Here is a 25,943-nt window from a genome sequence, read left to right on the forward strand (position 1 = left end):
GTATTTTTAACTGGTATACTTATATATTTTAACTGATACATTTATATATATTTTAACTGATATATTTTTATGTTTATAACTGATGTTGTCACGTTCAGGTCGTCAGTGACTTTTTTGTTTTATCAGTTTTACCAGACGCTATTACTGTAATGTTTAGTATACGCACATCCTTAGAAACAACGTGGGGGCTGATTTGATTGAGCATTTTGAAGTGGAGGCTGGCTTGACCGCAGTAATTCACTGACATTTACATTTTCAGCATTTAGCAGATGCCTTTATCCAAAGCGACTTACAGTACTATTAATTACAGTATACAATCTGAGCAATTGAGGGCCTTGCTCAAGGGCCCAACAGCAGCAACCTGGCACCTAGTGGTGGGGCTTAAACCAGCGACCTTCTGTTTACTAGTCCAGTACTTTAACCACTAGGCTACAGCTTGCCTCACTTGCACGTCTTTGTACTGTTGTAGGAAAACCACGCAGACACGAGGAGAACATGCAAAGTCCACACAGAAAGGACCCCCCCACCTGGGGGTCGAGCCCAGCACCTTCTTGCTTTAAGGCGACAGTGCTACCCACCGAGCCACCCTACTCGCTGTTAAAAACAAAGCAGTGAAATGACTGAAAAGCTGAGCATGTCTTTATTAATATTGTCTTTATTTACACTTATAGGTCACGAGTAAGGCCCTACCCTATTCAAGGCTGTAAAAAATCGCGTCACGGACCGTGAAATGAGCAACTTGCTGTAAAATTCAAAATGTAAGGTTTGTGTTTAGCAATTTAACATTTAACACACAGCAATTAAGTTAGTGTAAGAGACAATGTTTAATGTACATGTTTACTTATTAAATGCATTTTGTCCCTTTGTGGATTCCATAATCAATGGAAATGTGTGCTTCTCTACACACATGATTGTCTCTCAAACCAGTAAAGTAAAACTGAGTTTGGAAAACTCCCAGCAAAATAAACCCCCAAAGTAAACGCTACTCAGTAGTGCACATGTGCCAACAGCTCCACTGCAAGTATGTGGGTCGCTAACCAATAAAAATCAGACTGTTAAAAAGTATTATTATTAATATTATTAAAATTATAGCCAATTTACCTTCTATTAAAAACAAACAATTCAAGTGACTAAGCTAAGCATGTCTTTATTTTCAGTTACAGGCACATGTACAGTAGTTTATTGTTGGTTTCCTCAAAATATGGCAAATAAACGCACAATTCTCCAAGCGTACTCCAAAAACAACTTTTAACTTCCATAAAGAAATGACTTAATGATTTTGGTACGATAGCACTTCAGCGGTCTGCACAGAGCCCTGACCTCAAACCCACTGCACAGCATTGAGATGAATTGGAATCACCAGTTCTTGTCGGCATATACAGTATATAAGGGGATCTCTACGTTTTTAATGACGGAGCCTAAAAATGTTGCATCTTCTCAATTGTACACAAGCCCAGCAGTTGCTTTTTCCTATGTGTTTGTGTGCTATTAGCTCAGGTGGATGGTCTCCATCTGTGATTGATCCTAGATATAAATTAGATCGCATTTTATGAGCAATTCATGCAGGTCATTCCAAAGGGTTCACAAACTTTATGCAACAATTCAGCAAATCTTTATTACAGGCAACTTCAAAAAACAGAATTAAATCCACATAAATTGCAGCCAATAATCTTTTACAAATATTCGACTCGAAAGCCTCAAAAAGAAAGAAAAACACACACACACACACCAACAGTTTCCGTGGCCGGATCGGACTGACGCACATCGTGCCAGGTTCGAGTTCGACAAATGTCCAAACAAAAAAAAGAAAATCAAGCCGGAGAGGCAGAAATCTTCCTTCTCGTTCTAACCGAGTGTGTCAGGACTATACGTGTTGATTCTGGACCATCTGCATCAAGATGTGACGTTTTTCTGGAGTCAGAAAATCTTCCTGCAGGAAAGACAAGCACAACAAATCAGATTCCATCTACAGTAGATCTGCACCCGAATACATGTAATATACACCGACCATAATGCGCCCTGCCATAAAGCTAAAATGCTTCAGGAACGGTTTGAGGAGCACTAAAACGAGTTTGAGGTGTCGACTTGGCCTCCAAATTTCCAGATCTCAATTCAATTGAGCATCTGTGGGACGTGCTGGACAAACAAATCTAGCAGCTACACACTCTTACCACAAAGCTATACTGTCATAGCATTTGCATTTACAGTTTCAGCATTTGGCGGACGCTTTTATCTAAAGTGACTTACTGTACTGTGACAGTTTTACAATCTAAGCAATTGAGGGTTAAGGGCCTTTGCTCAAGGGCCCAACAGTGGCAACCTGGCAGAGGTGAGGCTTGTACCGGCAACCTTCTGATTACTAGTCCTGTACCATAACCGCTAGGCTATGTGCATAACGTGGCTTGCAATCATATTTTAAAAGAATATTTTAAAGCTAGCAAATCACCACTTTTATCTGCATTTTACTCACTTTACCTACTGTTTTTAAAATTGCTGGTACTTTGGGTCCTTTTAAATCATTTTCACATCATGCACTCTCGACACAAGTGCCGTTAGCAATGCTGTGTGTAATAAAGAGCTCCTAATAGGGAAGGTCAAGTTTTCTTACACTGATCTGAAGCTGCTGTCTCAGGTGCATCTGCCAAGGGTTTTTAAACCTGCAATAAAGTGTAAACGAATGTTCAATTACTGATCATTTACATTCAGCATCGCAAAAAAAGCAACAGTGCCAGTCATTAACCGTAATTATTAGGACGCAAGCACAAATAGACAAATACTGATTTTGTGCAATCACTTCTATATGCGTAAAGCTTCTGATTCCTAGCTGGATATTTAAGGTTTTTAACACACAAAAAAAAAGAATTAAGAGTTCATGCCACATATGTCTTACTCGTCCCAGTTAAAGAGCATTTTGGTGATGGGGTCGCTGTACAGATGAAGATTTACGTGACGATTCACAAAGAACAGGCTGAGCAAAAAAGCGATGAAGCTCTGCTCCAACATGTCATGTTTCCTGTGGAATAAAATACATTATTATTATTATTTTAATATTGTTATTATTAGATAAAATCAAGATCTGTGCGGAATGCAGGGAATAAAGAAATAAACTGGATTCAGGAAGCAATGGGTGCCGACAGGACGGGTAAGAAAGTACGTTCTGGTCTGCAAACCTTATCTGATATAATTTAGACCCTCCTGACGCAACCTTCCTTATCTTCATCCAGGACTGGCACAGATGAGATCCGATTGGTTTCTACTCACTGTCCATGTTATCAGCTCCACTTACCATATAGAAGCACTTTGTAGTTCTACAATTACTGACTGTAGTCCATCTGTTTCTCTACATGCTTTGTTACCCCCTTTCACCCTGTTCTTCAATGGTCAGGACCCCCACAGAGCAGGTATTATTTGGGTGGTGGATCATTCTCAGCACTGGAGTGACACTGACATGGTGGTGGTGTGTTAGTGTGTGTTGTGCTGGTATGACCTCACAATCACTGCTGGACTGAGAATAGTCCACCAACCAAAAACATCCAGCCAACAGCGCCCCGTGGGCAGCGTCCTGTGACCACTGATGAAGGTCTAGAGGACGACCGACTCAAACAGCAGCAATAGATGAGCGATCGTCTCTGACTTTACATCTACAAGGTGGACCGACTAGGTAGGAGTGTCTAATAGAGTGGACAGTGAGTGGACACGGTGTTTAAAAACTCCAGCAGCGCTGCTGTGTCTGACCCACTCATACCAGCACAACACACACAGAATCATCCACCACCTAAATAATACCTGCTCTGTGGGGGTCCTGACCATTGAAGAACAGCATGAAAGGAGCTAACAGAGCATGCAGAGAAACAGAAGGACTACAGTCAGTAATTGTAGAACTACAAAGTGCTTCTATATGGTAAGTGGAGCTGGTATAAACATACATTCTGGGCACTCAAATCTGCTTATTTTCACACAACTGATAAATAAAGGGTTATAAAGAGGTGGATGTTTACACCATTTAGCTGTAAATAAAGTAAATCAGGGCTCTTCTCAAGCATTCTTTGCTTTTTATGCCCATTTTTAAAAAATAGAAGCTTGTTGGACGTACCGTAACCGTTTGTCTGTCAGTTCCTCTACAATCACACACAGCAAATTGTACATCACGTCAGGGAACAAACCCTCGAAAAGCCAGCGCACCGCCCAGGGATTTGACTGCTCACACACACACACACACAATTACACAACTAAAAGAATACACATGCTACAATATCTATAAAACCACACTACACTGCCAAATAAATACAGTGGGGCCAAAAAGTATTTAGTCAGCCACTGATTGTGCAGGTTCTCCTACTTAGAAAGATGAGAGAGGTCTGTAATTTTCATCATAGCTACACTTCAACTATGAGAGACAAAATGAGAAAAAAAAATCCAGGAAATCACATTGTAGGATTTTTAAAGGATTTATTTGTAAATTATGGTGGAAAATAAGTATTTGGTCAATAACAAACAATCAAGATTTCTGGCTCTCACAGACCTGTAACTTCTTCTGTAAGAAGCTCTTCTGTCCTCCACTCGTTACCTGTATTAATGGCACCTGTTTGACCTCAAACAGTCAGACTCCAAACTCAACCATGGCCAAGACCAAAGAGCTGTCGAAGGACACCAGGAAGCAAATTGTAGACCTGCACCAGGCTGGGAAGAGTGAATCTACAATAGGCAAGCAGGTCGGTGTGAATAAATCAACTGTGGGAGCAATTGTAAGAAAATGGAAGACATACAAGACCATTGATAATCTCCCTTGGGGTCAAGATCTCATCCCGTGGGGTCAAAATGATCATGAGAACGGTGAGCAAAAATCCCAGAACTACACGGAGGGACCTGATGAATGACCTGCAGAGAGCTGGGACCAAAGTAACAAAGGCTACCATCAGTAACACACTACGCCGAGAGGGACTCAAATCCTGCAGTGCCAGGCGTGTCCCCCTGCTTAAGCCAGTACATGTCCAGGCCCGTCTGAAGTTTGCTATAGAGCATATGGATGATCCAGAAGAGGATTGGGAGAATATCATGTGGTCAGATGAAACCAAAATTGAACTTTTTGGTTAAAACTCAACTCGTCGTGTTTGGAGGAAGAAGAAGAACCCAAGAACACCATACCTACTGTGAAGCATGGGGGTGGAAACATCATGCTTTGGGGCTGTTTTTCTGCAAAGGGGACAGGACGACTGATCCGTGTTAAGGGAAGAATGAACGGGGCCATGTATCGTGAGATTTTAAGCCAAAACCTCCTTCCATCAGTGAGAGCATTGAAGATGGAACGTGGCTGGGTCTTCCAGCATGACGATGATCCCAAACACACCGCTCGGGCAACGAAGGAGTGGCTCCATAAAAAGCATTTCAAGGTCCTGGAGTGGCCTAGCCAGTCTCCAGACCTCAACCCCATAGAAAATTTGTGGAGTCCGTGTTGCCCAGCGACAGCCCCAAAACATCACTGCTCTAGAGGAGATCTGCATGGAGGAATGGGCCAAAATACCAGCTACAGTGACTACAGTGGCTGACTAAATACTTTTTGGCCCCACTGTATATTCACCCCACTTTGCACCAGTCCCAGCCTTTCTCTGCTGGAAAGTCTCTCTACAACATTGTGTTTATTTATTTATTCTTTTAATGCATTTTCTCCCCAGTTTCCTCCCGATTTAGTGGTCAATTTTGTCTTAGGGTACAAGATTCCAGAACTTGCAGACAGGATTTAGAGTCAGTGGATATCAGTACTTTGTTTATTTGGGTAGTTTCTATATATTCTAAAGCCATTAAGAGGGCATAAGCTTCAGCTGTGAAGGAAGAGCTTTTCTGTGGGAGTATCTACCGGCTACAATTGCCGCTGATACTCGAGTTTCTGTTTTAGATCCGTCCGTATAAATAGCTTGGTGCATTGGAAACTTCAGTCTAACCATGATGAATTCTTGCTGGTATGTAACTGGATGGGTGTCTTTTTTCTTATACAATGTCAGGGTGGGCTGGAGCTATGCTGTTCAGTTCCCGATTTATTGCTCCGAGACAAGGTCTGATCCGGGAGCTGAAGGGTGGGATACTATTTGGTTTGCTGTCGTACTTAGACCACTGAAGTCGTGTCGTCATATTGTAGTCCACGCCATGTTGTTATGCCCATAATAAGAGAACTTTTGAATTGGAAAAATGAACGGAGATTTCGCAGATCGCCTCTCTCGCATCCTGTAGTCATAAAAAAACGTTCCAGAGCTGTTAGGTTTTGTTTTATGGAGATTCTTCTGTCTATTATCGCTGGATCCTCTGAATTATGACGTCGTTAAAGAGTCAAAATATGAATATTGCTACATGTAAGCTAATGCTACTGCGCACTGAATTGACGTCACTAGACTGGAAGCCTCTTAAATAAGCGCACGAAGCAGCGCGATTCACCGGTGTAACAGTGAGGTGATATTCACAAGTTTTACTTTATTTTTATTTATTTATTTATTTAATTATCTATTTTTTCCCACTTTTTTCCCCCAATTTTTATCCCCATTCTAGTCGTGTCCAATTACCCTGATTGCTCCTCTATACTGGTCCGACCCTTTTGCCGCTGACTGAGGACGCCACTCAACCGAATTGCGCCCCCTCCGGCACGCAATCGGTACAGCCTGCATTTTTCACCCGCACGAGCCGAGTTCATACACCGAGAGACACTGCGCACGGAGGGTCACGCCCCCCCCCCCCCCCCCCCTCAATGTTATTCCTCAGCCCTGTGCAGGTGCCGTCAGCCAACCAGCAGGGGCCGCAGTCGTACCAGTTATGAGGACCTATGCTCCGACTCTACCCCTAAGCCCCTGAACAACAGCCAAACGTCGTTCATACTGCCGCCCAACCCGGTCGGAAAGGCAGAGCCGAGTTTCGATACGATGTATCTAGAAACCCAACTCCGGTGCGCTAGCGTACTTTACCGCTGCGCCACCTGAGCGGCTTACTTTATATTTTTAGTAGCTAGATACATTAAAGTAAAAAGCGAGGACGGTCGGGTGTTCCGCCTTTGGCTGTACTCAACAAAAGCGGGATGCTCATTCCATCAATTCGATTGGTGTAGTTCAGTGACGTCTAATTAATGCGCAGTAGCGTTAGCTTTCGTGTAGCATCATTAGTATTACGATCCTTTAACAACCTCGTAATTCAGAGGATCCGGTGATGTTCAGGAGAAAAATTTACACAGGACGAAACGTACAGGGTTCTGAACATGTTTATTCAACACAGGATGCGTTGGAGCCGATTTTTTGAAATCTGGAAATCTGACTCACAGAATGACGCACGACTTCAGTGGTCTATTGTAGAGTATGGTCAGAACACATAAATTGACCTGTTAGGTTCTACCAAAAGCTGGAAACCCAGACCTAAAGCATAGTACCAAAACAAGCCAGAAATAAACAAACAAAACCGATGTTCTGGAGGACGCGAGTCCTAATCTTAGCCTACTCCACAGCTCCCTTAACTCAATGTGATCTTCAAAGATGAGATGAATGCTCTTCAATCTAAGGTCAGTCTGAATCAGGTCCATTATTCTAAAGGCATTCTCTGCGTAAAAAGCGAAGGTACCTTAAAGGTCATGAGGACTTTCAGGACGGATGTGAGCTGCGAGTGTTGAAGCCGCCACACTAAAGCCTGGGTGGCTAACAGCAACAAGGCCTGGTCTGGATACTCCTGAGAAGAAGAGTTAAAAACCCATTTCACACAATAAATTAAAGAACTACGCAGTTACTAGATGTTTTGCTCTGAATGCTTCGATTCTCGGATTCTCCCTCCCCTCCGCTTCTTCCATCTCCACTTGTGTTTTTTTGTGTGATCGTTGCAGGATGGCCACTGCTAGACAGTATTCGGGACTAAACTCTCTCAATTCGCAGCCAGGTTGTGTTATTGTGGATCATGGAACGCCCAGGACTACAGCTCCAGCCTCTCGATGAGTTCGGCAGTGTTTCGGCTCGCAGGAAAGGAAGAAAGACGTAGAAAGTAAATCCAGTTAAACACAGATACAGTACATGTGGAGCTTTTATACTGGGTTTGATGGTCATCCCACACAGACGTTCGTCCGTGACGTGGAACTTTAGCGATGTTTCACAGCTCAAGTCGAGCGCCGAGCAAATCGGCTATTTGCGCCGAGGGTCGCGGTGAGAGCGAAGTTAAAAACGATTCTCACGTCAACGAACTAAAGAAAACATCTGTAACAACAGCACAAATCCCCACACGTAATCTACACACTCCACCATCATGTCACTCCAAAAACTGGTGGAGGCGTGAATCGGTTCTCTAAAAAAACACCAAGGTTCAAGGAAACCTGAACAGAACCGGTTCAAGAACCGGAGTTCTTTTGGTGGAAAAGTGCTGAGTGAGTGAGTGAGTGAGAGAGGAACCCAGACCAGGATGAAGCGCTTTGTTGTTGATGCTGAAGACTCACGTTTCCAAAGCGGTTGGAGATCTGGACAGGTAAGGAATGATGAAGCTCCTTCAGGATTTCAATAGCAGCAGTTCTCGTCCTCTAGAACACACACACGAACACACACACACACACACACACACACACACACACACACACACACACACAGATATTTATTCTAACGTTTACATGCTTGCTTGAGAACGACAGAGTGTTTAAAGTCAGGGTGAATCTTACCATTAGAAAGTTGTAATGTGGCTCCGGATGACCTGAGGAGTTGGTGAACAGCAGCACCATCACCCAGCTTTGGTGCTGAGGCACAAGAGAGACGCTCGTAGAACATTTGGAAAAAGGCAGTCGAACGCACAACACGGACAAATCTGATCGAAAAAGTTTTTGGACAAACGGCAACTAACAGAATCTTCTTTGAAACTTCTCTGTGCCCATATAAATAGGGTGAGACTGATGCACCCATCGGTCAAACTGGCTCTACAATCCTTCAGCATTTAGAAGATGCTTTACCCAATCAGTTGTGACCAAATGTGAGTTGTGGCCTACTGGACAAGTAATCATAAGGTTGCTAGTTTAAAGCCCACCACTGCCAGGTTGCCACTGTTGGGTCCTTGAGCAAGGCCCTTAACCCTTAATTGAGTCACTTTGGATAAAAGCATCTGCTAAATGCTGAAAATGTAATTGCAAGCAATTAAGGGCCTTAATCAGGGGCCCAACAGTGCCATGCGATGGTGGTGGAAATTAAACCTGTGACCTTTCCTTTAATAGTCATGTAGCTTAATAGCAGAGCTTGACAGATTGTCTAATGGAACAGTGGTCTCTCGGACAAGGTTCGAGAGGAAAGCTCGTACTGTCACTTTATGATCCATTAGACGCCGATGGAACACAGGCCACATCGTCCACAGCCGAGTGAGCTTTACATTCATCTCGCAACGGGCGTATGAGTACAGATAACCCGTGACCCGGTGTGGCTGACAATTAGGAGGGGCGTCCAGTTACTTTCGACCACACGGCGCACACCAAGGGTAAACGGTAACGAGATTTCATTAACGTGGACGTTCCTACTCACGTTTGTGAAGACTTCGGTGTTGTGCTTCAGAACCTTGAGCGCAAACTTCATCACATCCAGCTTCTTCAGCAGGGTGGTTACACCTAAAACACAAGAACATGCACCGATCATCTGTTCTCCACTCAGAACCAACGTCCAATCAAAGCCAAATGTTTACAGACACATGGAAGAGACGTGAACGTGACAGAAGTCTTGGATTCTCTAGGGACAGCCTCCCAAAACAATAAAGACGTATAAGTTAACGTATTTTGATGTAATAAATGTGATACGGAGTATCCTTACCTTCGATAGGCACCCACTGGTTACTTCGTAAAGGGTCCGTGTGGCCCTCTATTACGCTCTGTAGACGAGGACCGGCCTCCACTTTCGGTGGGTGGGGTAGGCTTAAGGGGGCGCGGCCGTATATAAATATTCGTAGGTAGGAAACGAACTGGGAAGGGCTGAGTCTGCAGATGGCGCATGTAGAGCCACAAACAAGGGGGGCGAGCATGGCATTGACTGCGCCCAAATAATCACCAACCTGCACACACACACACACACACACACAGAACATTTTTTTCTATTAATTGCACCTCCGAGCTTCTGCCATCTTGCCATCATGTAAATGGCAAGTCACTATCACATACAGTGGGGCCAAAAAGTATTTAGTCAGCCACTGATTGTGCAGGTTCTCCTACTTAGAAAGATGAGAGAGGTGTGTAATTTTCATCATAGCTACACTTCAACTATGAGAGACAAAATGAGAAAAAAAAATCCAAGAAATCACATTGTAGGATTTTTAAAGAATTTATTTGTAAATTATGGTGGAAAATAAGTATTTGGTCAATAACAAAAGTTCAGCTCAATACTTTGTAACATAACCTTTGTTGGCAATGACGGAGGTGAAACGTTTCCTGTAAGTCTTCACCAGGTTTGCACACACTGTAGCTGCTATTTTGGCCCATTCCTCCATGCAGATCTCCTCTAGAGCAGTGATGTTTTGGGGCTGTCGCTGGGCAACACGGACTCCACAAATTTTCTATGGGGTTGAGGTCTGGAGACTGGCGAGGCCACTCCAGGACCTTGAAATGCTTTTTACGGAGCCACTCCTTCGTTGCCCGAGCGGTGTGTTTGGGATCATTGTCATGCTGGAAGACCCAGCCACGTTCCATCTTCAATGCTCTCACTGATGGAAGGAGGTTTTGGCTTAAAATCTCACGATACATGGCCCCGTTCATTCTTCCCTTAACACGGATCAGTCGTCCTGTCCCCTTTGCAGAAAAACAGCCCCAAAGCATGATGTTTCCACCCCCATGCTTCACAGTAGGTATGGTGTTCTTGGGTTCTTCTTCTTCCTCCAAACACGACGAGTTGAGTTTTTACCAAAAAGTTCCATTTTGGTTTCATCTGACCACATGATATTCTCCCAATCCTCTTCTGGATCATCCATATGCTCTATAGCAAACTTCAGACGGGCCTGGACATGTACTGGCTTCAGCAGGGGGACACGCCCGGCACTGCAGGATTTGAGTCCCTCTCGGCGTAGTGTGTTACTGATGGTAGCCTTTGTTACTTTGGTCCCAGCTCTCTGCAGGTCATTCATCAGGTCATCAGGTCCCTCCGTGTAGTTCTGGGATTTTCGCTCACCGTTCTCATGATCATTTTGACCCCACGGGATGAGATCTTGACCCCAAGGGAGATTATCAATGGTCTTGTATGTATTCCATTTTCTTACAATTGCTCCCACAGTTGATTTATTCACACCGACCTGCTTGCCTATTGTAGATTCACTCTTCCCAGCCTGGTGCAGGTCTACAATTTTCTTCCTGCTGTCCTTCGACAGCTCTTTGGTCTTGGCCATGGTTGAGTTTGGAGTCTGACTGTTTGAGGTCAAACAGGTGCCATTAATACAGGTAACGAGTGGAGGACAGAAGAGCTTCTTAAAGAAGAAGTTACAGGTCTGTGAGAGCCAGAAATCTTGCTTGTTCGTTATTGACCAAATACTTATTTTCCACCATAATTTACAAATAAATTCTTTAAAAATCCTACAATGTGATTTCCTGGATTTTTTTTTCTCATTTTGTCTCTCATAGTTGAAGTGTAGCTATGATGAAAATTACACACAATCAGTGGCTGACTAAATACTTTTTGACCCCACTGTATCATCATTGTTTTGGGAACGAGTACTGAAGTCCTACCTTACACAAATACAGTGGAATCCAGTCCTTCATGATCTGGATCCTTTAACACAGAGAAACAAAGGATTATGGGGGATATGGAGAGTACAGCACCAGCGTATTTTATATGGAGATGGAAGGAACTCACTCTGGAATGTTCTCACTCTTAACAAGCTTGAGATAGCGAGCCAGCTCACGGTACCTGGAACAAGAGCACGAGAATGATCAAATGCAGTAAAGAAACAACCAAAAACATTCAAATGAGGAGCGTGACGATACACCGTTCAGACTATATGATGAAATGAAAAATACTGTTAGAATACATTTTACTAATCAGGTCACCAAACTGTATTTCCAGATGCTTCCGTTTTCCGCTTTTCAATTCCCTACTGCATTTTGCATCACCAGCTATCACTTTCTTTTCACCAGCCAGCGGTAGATTCTCACAGAGAGCCGAAGAGTCTTGCTTCGACCCCCGTGAATCATCCGCGACTGGCGCAGGCACCTCGAAGGGACAGCAGGGACTGAGGGGGAGTCCCCCGTCCAGATACGAGCCCGAAGACTCTCCAAGGTGGATGTGACCATAACGCCACCTAGGGCTGAAACGATTCCTCTAGAAACTCGAGGAATTAGATTACTAAAAATCTATTTAATCTATACAGCCCACAGTGTTTCACACGGACGCGTTCACGCTGTGTGCAGGTGACGTGAAGAGGCCGAGGGCTGCGTCCAAAATCCGACACTTAAACAGTACCTCACAGGACTTAAATAAATAGTGGACACGCTCGCCACTTCTGCGTACCGTTCAGTATGAACACAGCCGAGATTTCTCCTACAAACGCCACAAAGCCTCCCAAGAAAATATTAAAGCTTTATCATCTGCGTGAGCTGGAGCTACAACTTTTAGTTCTGAAAGTTGCACAAATTAAAGGCTGATGCTTATGTATTATTGTTTATTATTATTTATGCCTTAGTTTTAGGTCGCCTGTATACATTTTAAAAGTAATTTGACTTATTTTTTATGTCATTGTTTTGCAATTCAATAATGTTCTCTTTAAACTATCCTGTATGTAAGGAATAAAAATGTACAGTTTGTTTTAAGAGACGCGTCTTATTTAATCTTATACGTATTTATTTTTGCTTTTTATTAAAGCAAAAGTATTTCTTATCCGATTACTCGATTAATCGTTGGAATGCTCGATTACAAAAATGATCGATAGCTGCGGCCCTAACGCCACCCGAGCACCGATGCAGGTTCAAAACCCTTTAAAAAGAGTGCTTTATTTTTTCCTTTTTGATTAGTCAAAATTCCTTTTGTTTCTTTCAACCTCTGAATATTTCTAATAATATTTATGAGCATAATTATAAGCGTGGCGCTCAGGTGGCGCAGGGGTCTATTACACTAGCCCAACACCTCTTGGGCTGGTATTCCTGCCTCACACAGTGTTTCCTGGTGAAACCAGACCCGCCGTGATCCTGACCAGGATAAAGTGGTTGATGATATCTGTATCAGACACAATCATACACTGTACAGTGAAAAGTTTGTGGACGCTCGTTCTAATCATGAAGTCAGGCTTGTTGAGGGTGGAAAACCTGAACTTCTGTTCCTGGATCGTACCACACAAATGCATATGCACAAATGGTGACTGAATGGGCACAGGTTCCTACAGACACACTCTAAAATCCTGTGGAAAGCTGAGGCTGCTATACAATCAAGTAGTGGTTGGGAAGTTTAGCACCTATATATATATATATATATTAATGGTCACAGTGAAGCACGCAGACTGGACTCACTTTTTCTGTTCCTGGAGTTTAAGGACTCGGGCTCGAACCACCACCGGCGATTCAAACAGGGCCTCCGGCCGCTTGCCATTGACGTGCTTTACTCCGGAGGTGTTTTGGCCCCTCAGCACGGCCGAGAGCAAAGGGTTGTCCCATGCGAAGATGTTCAGGCTACAACAGAGAGCATGTCAGACACAGCGCATACATGAGCAATGACCCCGACAAGGCATAACATCATGACCACTGACAGGTAACGTGTCTTCATCACGGCACCTGTTAGTGGGGGGGATATATTACACAGCAGTCGAACATTTTATCCTCAAGGTTGATGTTAGAAGCAGGAAAAATGGGCGAGCGTGAGGATCTGAGCGAGTTCGACGAGGACCACATTGTGATGGCTGGACGACTGGGTCAGAGAATCTCCAAAACGGCAGCTCTTGTGGGGTGTGTCCCGGTCTGCAGTGGTCAGTATCTATCAAACGTGGTCCAAGGCTCATCGATGCACGTGGGGAGCGAAGGCCGGACAGACAAGTTAATGCTGGTTCTGATAGAAAGGTGTCAGAATACACAGTGCATCACAGAATATTAGGAAGGTGGTCATAATGTTATGCCCTATCGGTGTATGAGCAATCTTGTTTTTAATAGTGCAAATCTCACCTGATTCTGAAACTCTTGCAGCTGGGTGGAAACGGAAGCGTCTGGAAAAAGTCCTGCAGATGCTTTGTGAAGGCGGCTGGAAACTCCACGTCCACCAACAAAGCCTGAACCTTCGAGATGGCGCTGAAAAACCGAGGCTTTGTTTATAATGATGCTTGCAGGGAAAATACTGAAAATACTGACTCACTCCCTTTCTTAACCGCGTATCCAATCAGGGTTACGGAGGGGGGTGCTGGAGCCTATCCCAGCTTTTCAATGGGCGCAAGGCACACAGTAACACCCTGGACGGGGCGCCAGTCCATCGCAGGGCAGACACACACACACACACACACAATTAACCTGACTGCATGTTTCTGGACTGTGGGAGGAAACCGGAGCTCCCGGAGGAAACCCACGCAGATACGGGGGAGAACATGCAAACTCCGCACAGAAAGGACCCGGACCGCACCGCCTGGGGATCGAACGCAGGACCTTCTTGCTGTGAGGCGACAGTGCTACCCACCGAGCCACCGTGCGCCCCCCCCCCGCACACGTCACTTTATACATTATATGGCCAAAAGTATGCGGACACACGACCGTAAGCTTGTTAGATATCTTATACCGAGACTATGGGCTTGGTATGTTGCGATAACAGACACGTTCACTCTTCTTGGAAGGTCGTGTTCCTGTGGGAATTTGTCCCACCAGTCGGTCAAAAAAGCATTAGTTAAGTTGGATGAGAAGGCCTGGCTTATGATCGATGTCCCAATTCATCCTAAAGGTGTTCACTGGGGTTGGGGTCAGAGATCTGTGTCTCCACACTTCATTTTGTACCCAGGGGCTTCCCTAAACTGTTGCCACAAAGGTGGACACACAATTTTAGTTTTATACAACTGATTTGATTCATCTCTTAGCTATTAAATTGTTCATTAGAAGGTGTGTCCACATACTTTCGGCCATCTACATATTAAAAACCACAGCGTATATATCAGAATCCACCTTGTTTAGAGATGCTAACATACTGGATGTGTACTCTGTAGTCTTGACTCCATTCAGTTTGGTAAAGAAGACAAGTAAAACTCATAAAACAGGAGATTTAAGGTGGTTTAGCCGGTATTATTCCACAAAACACACTACTATTAAGGAGTTACCTTGAAAAGAGTCCCAGCACAGCCTGTGAGACAGCGCCCGCCAAAGCACTGGACCGACGGCAGCTAAAAGAAAACACATACACAACATTAAAGTTATTAAATCTGAGGAGGCTTGGGTGGTGTAGCAGACTATCACACTAGCGGTAAGAGGTTCGAGTCTCAGCGATGCCACCGGCCAGGTAAGGCGCTCTCCGGCACAATCGTATCACCTCACTGCTCACCCATGCTTGTTTGTTCTATGGTTTAACGCCATGTTAACACATTGGTTACATTTATGGCAGGATCATTGAAGTTTTTTATTTATTTATTTTTCCAAGTCTTGTTTCGTTTCTGTTTTATTTAACCTCATATGCAAGTCCTCAAGTTTTATATTCGTGAATGATTGGTTGATTGATAGATAGCTGGGATTTATTGCCACTTCAGCACGATTACAAATTTTTACCCCTTTTTCTCCCCTTTTTTAGCGCATCCAATTGTTCAATTAGCATCGTGCTTCCTATGCCGAACCCTGCCCCGACGGAGGTGATTGAAGCTAACCCGTATCCCCTCCGAAACACGAGCAGCAGCCAGATGCATCTTTGCCACCCACACATTGACGAGTTTGGCGCCACCCAGCGTTGCATGCGGAGAGACACACCCTAAGGGCACCCTCTCCCATCTCTGTGTAAGCGCCTCCAATCAGCCGGCAGAGAACGCGATCGCATTCTGACAGAGAGAGACCCACATCCGGTTCTTTGTCCCACCCCCCATATGAGCGACCGGCCAATCGTTGCTCATACAGCCACTCGGCTTCGAACCGGTAAAGCAAGGCTGGATTCGATACCACGTTCTCAGAATCCAGCCCTGGTTGCAGCGCGTCTCTTTTTACCGCTGCGCCACCTGAGCGGCCTGGTGACGATGTTTTTAGAGGGCGGGGCGCGGCGCGGCTTGGTACTCCCGTCATTTCCTTTATTACATAAGGTGTACTAGTTTGACGTGTGTTAAGTAATTATGTATTTCACTGGTGAGGTCTTATGGAAGAGATCTTTGATGTCGATGCTGTCTTTGTGGCTGCAGGCTAGGGCATTCGATCAGTATGTGTTTAATCGTCAGGGTCTCGTTGCAGTTTTGGCAGGTAGGGGGTTCGTCTCCTGTAAGTTGGTGTTCGTGCGTCAGTTGGGAGTGTCCTATGTGCAACCTTGTGTGGATAACTTGGTGATTCTCCATCTTGTAACCTATTGGTTTTATGTTAGGTTTGATTTCTCAGAGCTTGTTGTTGGTTTGGTTGTCCCATTTCTCTTGCCATTTTGTGTTTATGAAAGCTTTTATTATTGGGATGGTATCTGTGGCTGGGACGGGGAGAAAGGTTATGTCCTGACTTCTGGACGACCCGGCGATGTTGTCCACTCTTTCGTTCATTGGTTGATTGAAGGGTTCAACACCATGTCTACATGAAATTAAAATTCTATTATATTATTTGGGATTCCTAACTGGAGGGCAAAAAAAAAAAAAAAAAAAAAGACAGCACTTTGAACTGATGCCCTCGGGTAGACGGTACAGGCAAATCAAAACTAGGACTAATAGACTGAGGGCATAGCTCTGTTAAACACATCATGTGTCATTCAGCGGGTATTGTGTAATTGCAATTTCGTTTCACTTTAATGGGACATGTGCAACTTATAATTTAAATGTAATTGAACATGTGCAATAGCTTCTTTTCCTGCTTCGGTTTTGTTTAAGTGCTTTTTTTTAATATTTATATTTGTATATAGTAGTACTATTGTTTGCTGTTGTTGTTTTTCCTTGCACCGAGAGGGGGGGGGGTTGTATTTCAATTTCGTTGTGTAAGTGTACAAGTACAATGACAATAAAGGATTCGGATTCGTATTCATAACTGATTCCTTACTGTACTGTATTCATGACATTCGATAATGATGTGTTTTATTGTTATGATGGTATGGCATTTTTCACATGTTGGTGGGGGTCCCCCTCTCAATAGGTGTGAATGAGTCGATTGGGCGTGTCCGATGCGGCATCTAGTCCACACAGATCGCTCCATTCTGTCTGTTGGCGTAGGTTTGTGGTGCGTGCTGATATTGGGGTATATTTCATGGAGTGTATTGCTGTGTGTGTTGTGTTTCCCATTCAAGTTGCCAATTGCTTCTGATGTATTTCAAGATCTGTGGTTTGGTATCCGACATCAATAGCTTATTTTTTGGTTGTTGTATGGTTGGAGGTTTATGTGCTAGCCTGTAAGAATCAGCCACTGGCAGGTGAAAATGAGATCCTGGTGGCTTCACCAGAGGGGTGTGTGCTTTAGGCCAGCATGGATGTCGTATACGAAGCAAAGGTTGACAATGTCCACATACTTTTGCCCAGTATCAACAAAGCATTTACATTTTCGACATTTAGCAGACGCTTTTAACCAAAGCGACTTACAGCACTGTGACAGTATATTGTCTAAGCAATTAAGGGTTAGGGGCCTTGCTCAAGGGTCCAACAGTGACCTTTTGATCACTAATCCGGTACCTTATCATCTAGGCTACAACTGCTCCTAGAATAGCATTACGCTCTTGGTACGCTGCATGATCGTAAGTCAGACATCACGTTCCAAAAGCACGAGCGGTAATATCAACCACTTGAGCCATTAAGAGCCTCGCTCAGGGGCCCAGCATTTGTAATTTGGCACAAATGGGGCTTGAACTGGCAACCTTTAGTCTAAATCAAGTCTAATACATTAAACTGGGGCTACCACATAAGCTATTGGGCAAAGGTATGTGGATACCCGTCCAAAGACATTAGCTTTGGGGAGCTTTGGATATATTTATATTATTAGGTACTTAACGTCATCTTTTACACACTTTGGTTACATTCATGACTGGATAGTTACTGGTTACACAAGATTCATCAGTTTAAGTGGGAGGAAACCCACACAGACATGATGTTGGATGAAGAGGCCTGGCACTGAAATACGATGCCACTATGCCACTCTCTTGTCCGATCACTCAGGTTTGGGTAGGAGAGGTGGGCGCTGATGTCCTGTGAAAGCCTTCATGACCTTGTTACCTGCTCGCTCTCCCTTTTAGTTCTGCTGTAATAATCAGGGCTGCCGGAGTCTAAAACTCTCTGTAAAACTGTTTTACTCAACTAGCATTGTACATTATTAACTACATTCTTTGTTGTTTTACTCCAAAGGCGTTCTGATGGAAACCCGTTCACCCGCCGGGGTTAAGGATTAAAGTCGAGACTGCCGTGACAACGATGCTGCTCCTGCCGGATGTGACGGGTCTGGAGTAATTGCACCAAGAATGACAAGAAATCACTACAGACATTATTGAAGACTACACCGAAGAACAACTCTATTATTATTTATCTATTTATCTATTTATTACCAGTTATAACTTTTAGATCATTTAATTCTGTTTGTATGATTTGTGTAAATCGTGTATTTATTTAAAGTATCCTCCAGGCCACCCAAGAAGGACGGGCCCTGCTGAGTCTGGTTCCTCTCAAGGTTTCTTCCTGTAATTTTCAGGGAGTTTTTCCTTGCCACAGTCGCCCTCGGCTTGCTCAACAGGGGTTTTTTGTATCTGTTGGTCCTGGATTTTGTAAAGTTGCTTTGAGACAATGTCTATTGTAAAAAGCGCTATATAAATAAAGTTGACTTGACTTGACTATATGCCTATAAGCTATAGAATACCTCATGGCATTGAAACTATGTGGTTTGGTCTTAGGGGTGCAGTCAAACTAACCCTATTTATAGCTGTAGCCAATCAGAATCACTAGTGAGGAATTAGATCCACTGTGTGTGTGTGTGTGTGTGTGTGTGGTTATACCCGGGTACAGTGTGCGTGATGAAATGACTGATGGCACCGAGCAGCCGGACCGCGCAGGTTTTTGGATTCTCCTTCAACGATTCATCGAGAAAAGTGTAAACGTGCTCCATCACCGGAGTGTAGCTGAAAAAAAGCCCCAGAAAGCTACAAACACAAACCTAAACATCACATGTTATTCGTTACGGTGTTGATAAAAGCATCGCACGCGGTCGTACTTACTCCTGGTGCTTAACACGGCACTTCGAACACCCGGTCGATTTGCCCTCGGCGGCTCCGCTAGTGGGCGTGTGGCAGGGGCACGGGCAGCCTGACTGGTCTGGGTTCTGCACCATCATCAGGAAAGCTGCGTACTTCAGGGCCAGGGTGCGTGCGAACTCCTGCAGCGCGGCTTCTACCTCACACAGACGGCATTATTTACATTCAATTCAGCCAATCGATCAGCCATAACATTAAAACCACCTCCTTGTTTCTACAGATAGAAGCACTTTGTAGTTCTACAATTACTGACTGTAGTCCATCTGTTTCTCTGCATGCTTTGTTACTCCCCTTTCATTCTGTTCTCCACCACAGAGCAGGTATTATTTAGGTGGTGGATGATTCTCAGCACTGCAGTGACACTGACATGGTGGTGGTGTGTTAGTGTGTGTTGTGCTGGTATGAGTGGATTTAAACACCTCACTGTCACTGCTGGACTGAGAATCGTCCACCGACCAAAAACATCCAGCCAACAGCGCCCCGTGGGCAGCGTCCTGTGACCACTGATGACCGTCTAGAAGACGACCGACCCAAACAGCAGCAATAGATGAGCGATCGTCTCCGACTTCACATCTACAAGGTGGACCGACTAGGTAGGCGTGGACAGTGAGTGGACACGGTGTTTAAATTCACTCATACCAGCACAACACACACTAACACACCACCATTAGTGCTGAGAATGATCCACCACCTAAATAATACCTGCTCTGTGGTGGTCCTGACCATTAAATAACAGGGTGAAAGCAGGTTAAAAAAGCATGTAGAGAAACAGATGGACTACAGTCAGTAATTGTAGAACTACAAAGTGCTTCTATATGGTAAGTGGAGCTGATAACATGGACAGTGAGTGTAGAAACAAGGAGGTGGTTTTAATGTTAAGGCTGATCGGTGTATCTCACGTACCGGCGCGCTGGAGGTCCGAATCCATGTCTTCTGTGCTGAAAGTGAATTTGAGCTCGCGCAGGTATCCCATGATCCTCTTCTCCCGGAGAGATTTCCAGTAAACGTTGCGCTTGTGCGCGTTGCAGTGACAAAAGCTGGGGACGGTCCAGAACTTGCACTGTTCACAAAACAGGAAAAATAAAGAACAGAGTCGTCACACTAAACACAAGCTAGTCTTTATGGCCAAAAGTATGTGGACACCTGAACGTGAGCATGTTAGACATCCTATTCAAAACCACAGCTGGTGCAGCAGTCTGATGTGCTAGCCCACCACTGCTGCCTGAGATCTCGAGCTTCTGAGTTCACATCACAGGAGGTGCTGTCAAACAGGAAAGTTGTGCCTGAGGGAGGGCTGTCAACTGTGCCTATCTGCTGTCTGGTCAAGGTGCCTGAACTAGCGATGGACGATTCACAGGGGACATAGTGTGTCTCTCAGTGAGCTGTAGAGCTCTCTGTGATACTCCAAGACACCAGCAACAGCACTATAATAGCTACAGTTCTCCTCGGGCAGAAACAGGGCTTTAGTCGGACAGGGCTCTCCTCGGACAGGGCTCTAATCGGACAGGGCTCTCCTCGGACAGGGCTCTCCTCGGACAGGGCTCTAATCGGACAGGGCTCTCCTCGGACAGGGCTCTAATCGGACAGGGCTCTAATCGGACAGGGCTCTAATCGGACAGGGCACTCTTTCGACAGGGCTCTACTTGGACAGGGATCTCCTCGGACAGGGCTCTACTCGGACAGGGCTCTCTCCTCGGACAGGGCTCTCCTCGGACAGGGCTCTAATCGGACAGAGCTCTCCTCGGACAGGGCTCTAATCGGACAGGGCACTCTTTGGACAGGGCTCTACTTGGACAGGGATCTCCTCGGACAGGGCACTCTTTGGACAGGGCTCTCCTCGGACAGGGCTCTAATCGGACAGGGCTCTCCTCGGACAGAACTCTCCTCGAACAGGGCTCTCCTCGGACAGGGCTCTCCTCGGACAGGGCTCTACTCGGACAGGGCTCTACTCGGACAGGGCTCTCCTCGGACAGGGCTCTCCTCGGACAGGGCTCTAATCGGACAGGGCTCTCCTCGGACAGGGCTCTAATCGGACAGGGCACTCTTTGGACAGGGCTCTACTTGGACAGGGATCTCCTCGGACAGGGCACTCTTTGGACAGGGCTCTCCTCGGACAGGGCTCTAATCGGACAGGGCTCTCCTCGGACAGAACTCTACTCGAACAGGGCTCTCCTCGGACAGGGCTCTACTCGGACAGGGCTCTACTCGGACAGGGCTCTCCTCGGACAGGGCTCTCCTCGGACAGGGCTCTCCTCGGACAGGGCTCTAATCGGACAGAACTCTACTCGAACAGGGCTCTAATCGGACAGGGCACTCTTTGGACAGGGCTCTACTTGGACAGGGCTCTACTCGGACAGGGCTCTCCTCGGACAGGGCTCTAATCGGACAGGGCTCTAATCGGACAGGGCTCTAATCGGACAGGGCTCTACTCGAACAGGGCTCTCCTCGGACAGGGCTCTCCTCGGACAGGGCTCTACTCGGACAGGGCTCTACTCGGACAGGGCTCTCCTCGGACAGGGCTCTCCTCGGACAGGGCTCTAATCGGACAGGGCTCTAATCGGACAGGGCACTCTTTGGACAGGGCACTCTTTGGACAGGGCTCTACTCGGACAGGGCTCTCCTCGGACAGGGCTCTAATCGGACAGGGCTCTAATCGGACAGGGCACTCTTTGGACAGGGCACTCTTTGGACAGGGCTCTACTCGGACAGGGATCTCCTCGGACAGGGCGGGGGTAATACAAGCAGCAAGAGAATTGCAATAGTGGAAGCGGCAACAATTAAACCAGGAGTAAAAATGAATTAAATTGAAGTAAAAGTTGAATTTCGAATCTCAGCTGTGCTATCAACTGCTGGGGCCCCTACACAGACATGATTAGTTGTATCTGTCAGGAGGAGGGTCAAAGGAATTCCTCATTACTGCTGCAATCGAGGCCCCTGCATACAGACTGTGAGTAACGGACAGCAGTGAGTAACTATCCAGACACCCGGCATGGTCTGTCAGGGTCGGGGTCTGCAGCAGTGGAGGTAAGATGCACCTCAGCCGGGGAATTGGATGCGATAAGATTGGGAGAAATTTTAAACCCTTCTACATATCTGTTTACTTAGAGTCGACAGAGTGGAGTAACAATACTTACCTCTGAGGCCAGCTGGTCACAGATGTAACAGAAGCACTGCTCGCAGTACTCGGCATTATTGTTTTCCGGTGCCGAGACGTCCGCGCCAGAAAAGCTAAAGAAGTCAAACACCGAGTCAAACGAACGTATTACTGTACGTTATTCATGATGCTGAGTCTTGTGTTATAATATTGGTTTGTTTAATTCTGTTATTATATACAGAACCAGAAGAAAATAAATAAAATATGAATATTTATTTAGCCGTCTTGTTAGTCGAGATGTTAGCGATTAATGCTGTTGAGTTAGTTAATCTGAACGCATTTCCAACAGCTGATGGTTGATAGTCTGTCTATCTGTCTATCTATCCATCAAATTGTCAATACTTGATCGGTTCAATCGTCACTTTAAGCGATTACCTTGTGATTTTAGGGTTCTGGATGTACAGTTGAAAGGTTAAGTAAGTAAGTAAGTAAATTTTATTTATAAAGCACTCTTAAAACAACTTACGTTGACCAAAGTGCTGTACATCGAATAAGCATACATAACACAACATTATATTAAAAAAGTAAGAACCAAATAAAAATACAGAGTAAGAGACAAAATAAAACAAATACAAATAGACTAAACAATTAAAATTAACACAGCTCCTCACTGTTCAAATGCCAGCTTATAAAGGTATGTTTTTAGGAGTGATTTAAAAACAGCGGCCGAAGGTGCTTGTCGAATATTAGGAGGTAGAGTGTTCCATAGCCTCGGAGCATAAACTGCAAATGCACGATCACCTTTTAGCTTCAAACGAGCCCTAGGAACAGTCAACAAACTCTGAGTGGCTGATCTTAAAGATCGCTGTGCGGTTGCGGGAGAAAGCATACCACTGAGATAAGCCGGGGCTTGACCATTAAGCGCTTTAAAAACAAATAAAAGCACTTTAAAATGAATCCTGTGCTGAACAGGCAGCCAATGTAGTGAGGCAAGGACTGGTGTAATATGGTTTCTTTTCTTGGTATTAGTCAGTAACCTTGCTGCTGCATTCTGGACTACCTGCAAGCGCCGCAACAGAGACTGACTAATCCCAATATACAGAGAATTACAGTAGTCAATTCTTGCAGAAATGAATGCATGAATAACTTTTTCCAGGTCAGAATAGCAGAGAAAAGGCTTAATCTTCGCAATATTTCTGAGCTGGAAGAAGCTATTCCTTACCACAGAGTTGATTTGTTTATCAAATCGGAGGTCAGAGTCAAAGATAACACCAAGATTTCTCACAGATGTTTTGACACATGTAGACAAGTGACCAAGGTTATTGAAGACACTATTGATGTGATGAGGACCCCCAAAAACGATAACCTCTGACTTGCTTTCATTCAGCTGAAGAAAATTGTCAGCCATCCACCTCTTTATGTCCTCAAGACAACTGCTAAGAGATGTTAACGAGCCATTGTCATTCGGTCTAATGGGAAGATAAAGCTGTATGTCATCAGCATACAGGTGAAAGCTGACATTGTGCTTCCTAATTATTTGACCCAATGGCAGCATATAGAGAGAAAAAAGGAGGGGCCCTAGTATGGACCCTTGTGGAACACCACAAGAGACATCAGCAGAAGAAGAGAAATAGCTGCTAATATTCACTGAAAAGGTTCTACTCTTAAAATAAGATATGAACCAATTCAGGGCCTCTCCCTGTAACCCCACCCACTTTTCCAGGCGACCAACAAGTATGTCATGGTCAACAGTATCAAAAGCAGAACTAAGGTCCAATAAAATGAGGATGGCACAATTTCCCTCATCAACAGTAAGTAGCAAGTCATTTGTCACCTTCAGAAGAGCAGATTCAGTGCTGTGCATAGACTTAAAGCCAGATTGAAAAATCTCAAAAATACCATCTCTACTCAAAAATGGTAAAAGCTGAGAATATACAACCTTTTCCAGCAATTTAGCCAAGAATGGTAATTTAGAAATCGGCCTATAGTTACTAACCACTGTAGCATCAAGATTATGCTTTTTGAGCAGAGGTGTAACTACAGCATGTTTAAAGCATGCTGGAACAGTACCAGTGGCAAGGGAAGTATTAATGATATCCAGGACAAAAGGTCCTAATATATCAAATGTCTCCCTAACTATCTGTGGGGGCATCACATCAAGTGGGGAGGTTGTTGGCTTTGTTTTCAGCACCAAATCTGTTAATTCGGAGATTGAAACAGCCTCAAACTTTTCAAACATACCTGGGCACGGCGGTGGAAGTGGAGAATCTATACCCAAGTAAGTAATGCCAGACCTAATTGTTTCAGTTTTTTCCACAAAAAAGTTTAAAAACTCTTCACATACTCTAGAAGAAGGAACATTTCCAACTTCGGGTGATGATTTAAGTAAAGAATTTATTGTACTGAACAGTACTTTAGGTCTGTTATAATTTTTGGCAATTATGCTTGAAAAGTATGCCTCTCTAGCAGACTTAACAGCTAGCTGATAGTCTTCCAGGCAACCTTTAAAAATATCCAAACTTACTTGCAATCTGTCCTTTCTCCATTTCCGTTCCGCTCTTCTACAAGCCTGTCTAATTTCCTGTGTGGATGCATTTAACCAGGGCTGAACTTTTGGTTTTAAGCGTTTAAATTTCATAGGGGCAAGAGAATCCAGAACAGCTGAACAGTTATAATTAAAAGAAGTAACTAACTCATCCACATTAGCATGAGTCTGACCATAGTTGGGCAATTTTAACATGTCAGAAAAGGCTCTGGAAAAATCGTTAGATGTGGACGAAGTGATAATCCTTGACCAGTGCCCTAAAACAGGAGCAGGGAAATGCGCAGTTAAAGTTGAGCTAAAGACTACTGGCATATGATCAGAGAAACTAGCCTCCTCAATATCTAGTTTGTCAATATTAAAACCAGATGAAAACACTAAATCAAGTGTGTGACCTTGCATATGGGTGGGCTTATGAATATGTTGAATAAAACCAAAAGAGTCCAGTAGCTGATTAAAATCATTCACCTGATATTTATCAGGGCAGCAGACATGAATATTAAAATCACCAAGAAGCAGAATGCTGTCAGACATAGGTACAATCATAGCAAGGAATTCAGCAAACTCAGTGATAAAGTCGCTGTTTGGTTTTGGAGGTCTGTATACTACTGCACAGAGTAATGGAAGAACAGAGTGAGATTTAAAAACCAGTGCTTCAAAACTTTTAAAAGTCCCAATATTCAGCATTTGGCATCTCAGACGCTGTTTAAAAACCACCGCAACTCCTCCGCCTCTACCCGTATTCCGAGGTAAACTGAAGAAACCGCAGTCTACTGGGCAAAGTTCCAAGAAGGGGGCGGAGTCGCTAGCCGATTCACCACCTGTAGCCCATGTCTCAGTTAAAAACAACAGGTCCAAACCATGAGAAGTGAAAAAGTCATTTAAAATAAACGTCTTATTATGGACAGAGCGCGCATTTATCAGTGCCATATGGACTGACACAGAGGGTTAAAAATCCCAGTTAAGGGTTTAAATCCCAGCCCTGTCACTTCTGGGCACTTGAGGA

The 25,943-nt window shown here is 44.6% G+C and overlaps 1 protein-coding gene across 4 annotated transcripts in view; it reads right to left on the reverse strand.

Moving 5' to 3' along the window:
* Positions 1-1,589: 1,589 nt before the first annotated feature.
* The window catches only part of zgc:112980 (uncharacterized protein LOC503706 homolog), a 28,931-nt gene continuing 4,577 nt past the window's right edge, over positions 1,590-25,943 (reverse strand). The window contains exons 3-20 of one of the 4 annotated variants that reach the window (XM_063009720.1): positions 22,436-22,529; positions 20,205-20,361; positions 19,266-19,437; positions 19,047-19,169; positions 15,232-15,294; positions 14,102-14,224; positions 13,457-13,615; positions 11,811-11,864; positions 11,684-11,726; positions 9,789-10,026; positions 9,507-9,589; positions 8,663-8,737; positions 8,447-8,527; positions 7,591-7,695; positions 4,094-4,197; positions 2,891-3,013; positions 2,609-2,657; positions 1,590-1,930 (exon numbers count right to left, since the gene is read on the reverse strand). In XM_063009720.1, the coding sequence (XP_062865790.1) occupies positions 1,865-1,930; positions 2,609-2,657; positions 2,891-3,013; positions 4,094-4,197; positions 7,591-7,695; positions 8,447-8,527; positions 8,663-8,737; positions 9,507-9,589; positions 9,789-10,026; positions 11,684-11,726; positions 11,811-11,864; positions 13,457-13,615; positions 14,102-14,224; positions 15,232-15,294; positions 19,047-19,169; positions 19,266-19,437; positions 20,205-20,361; positions 22,436-22,529 (1,912 nt within the window). In that variant the 3' untranslated portion in view covers positions 1,590-1,864. Of the gene's footprint in view, positions 1,931-2,608; positions 2,658-2,890; positions 3,014-4,093; positions 4,198-4,522; positions 4,696-7,590; positions 7,696-8,446; positions 8,528-8,662; positions 8,738-9,506; positions 9,590-9,788; positions 10,027-11,683; positions 11,727-11,810; positions 11,865-13,456; positions 13,616-14,101; positions 14,225-15,231; positions 15,295-19,046; positions 19,191-19,265; positions 19,438-20,204; positions 20,362-20,444; positions 20,506-22,435; positions 22,530-25,943 lie in introns of those variants that run through there. The other 3 variants (XM_063009719.1, XM_063009721.1, XR_010014738.1) reach the window with 3 other exon arrangements.

This window comes from Trichomycterus rosablanca, chromosome 15 (genome assembly GCF_030014385.1).
Source record: "Trichomycterus rosablanca isolate fTriRos1 chromosome 15, fTriRos1.hap1, whole genome shotgun sequence".
Taxonomy (NCBI): Eukaryota; Metazoa; Chordata; class Actinopteri; order Siluriformes; family Trichomycteridae; genus Trichomycterus; species Trichomycterus rosablanca.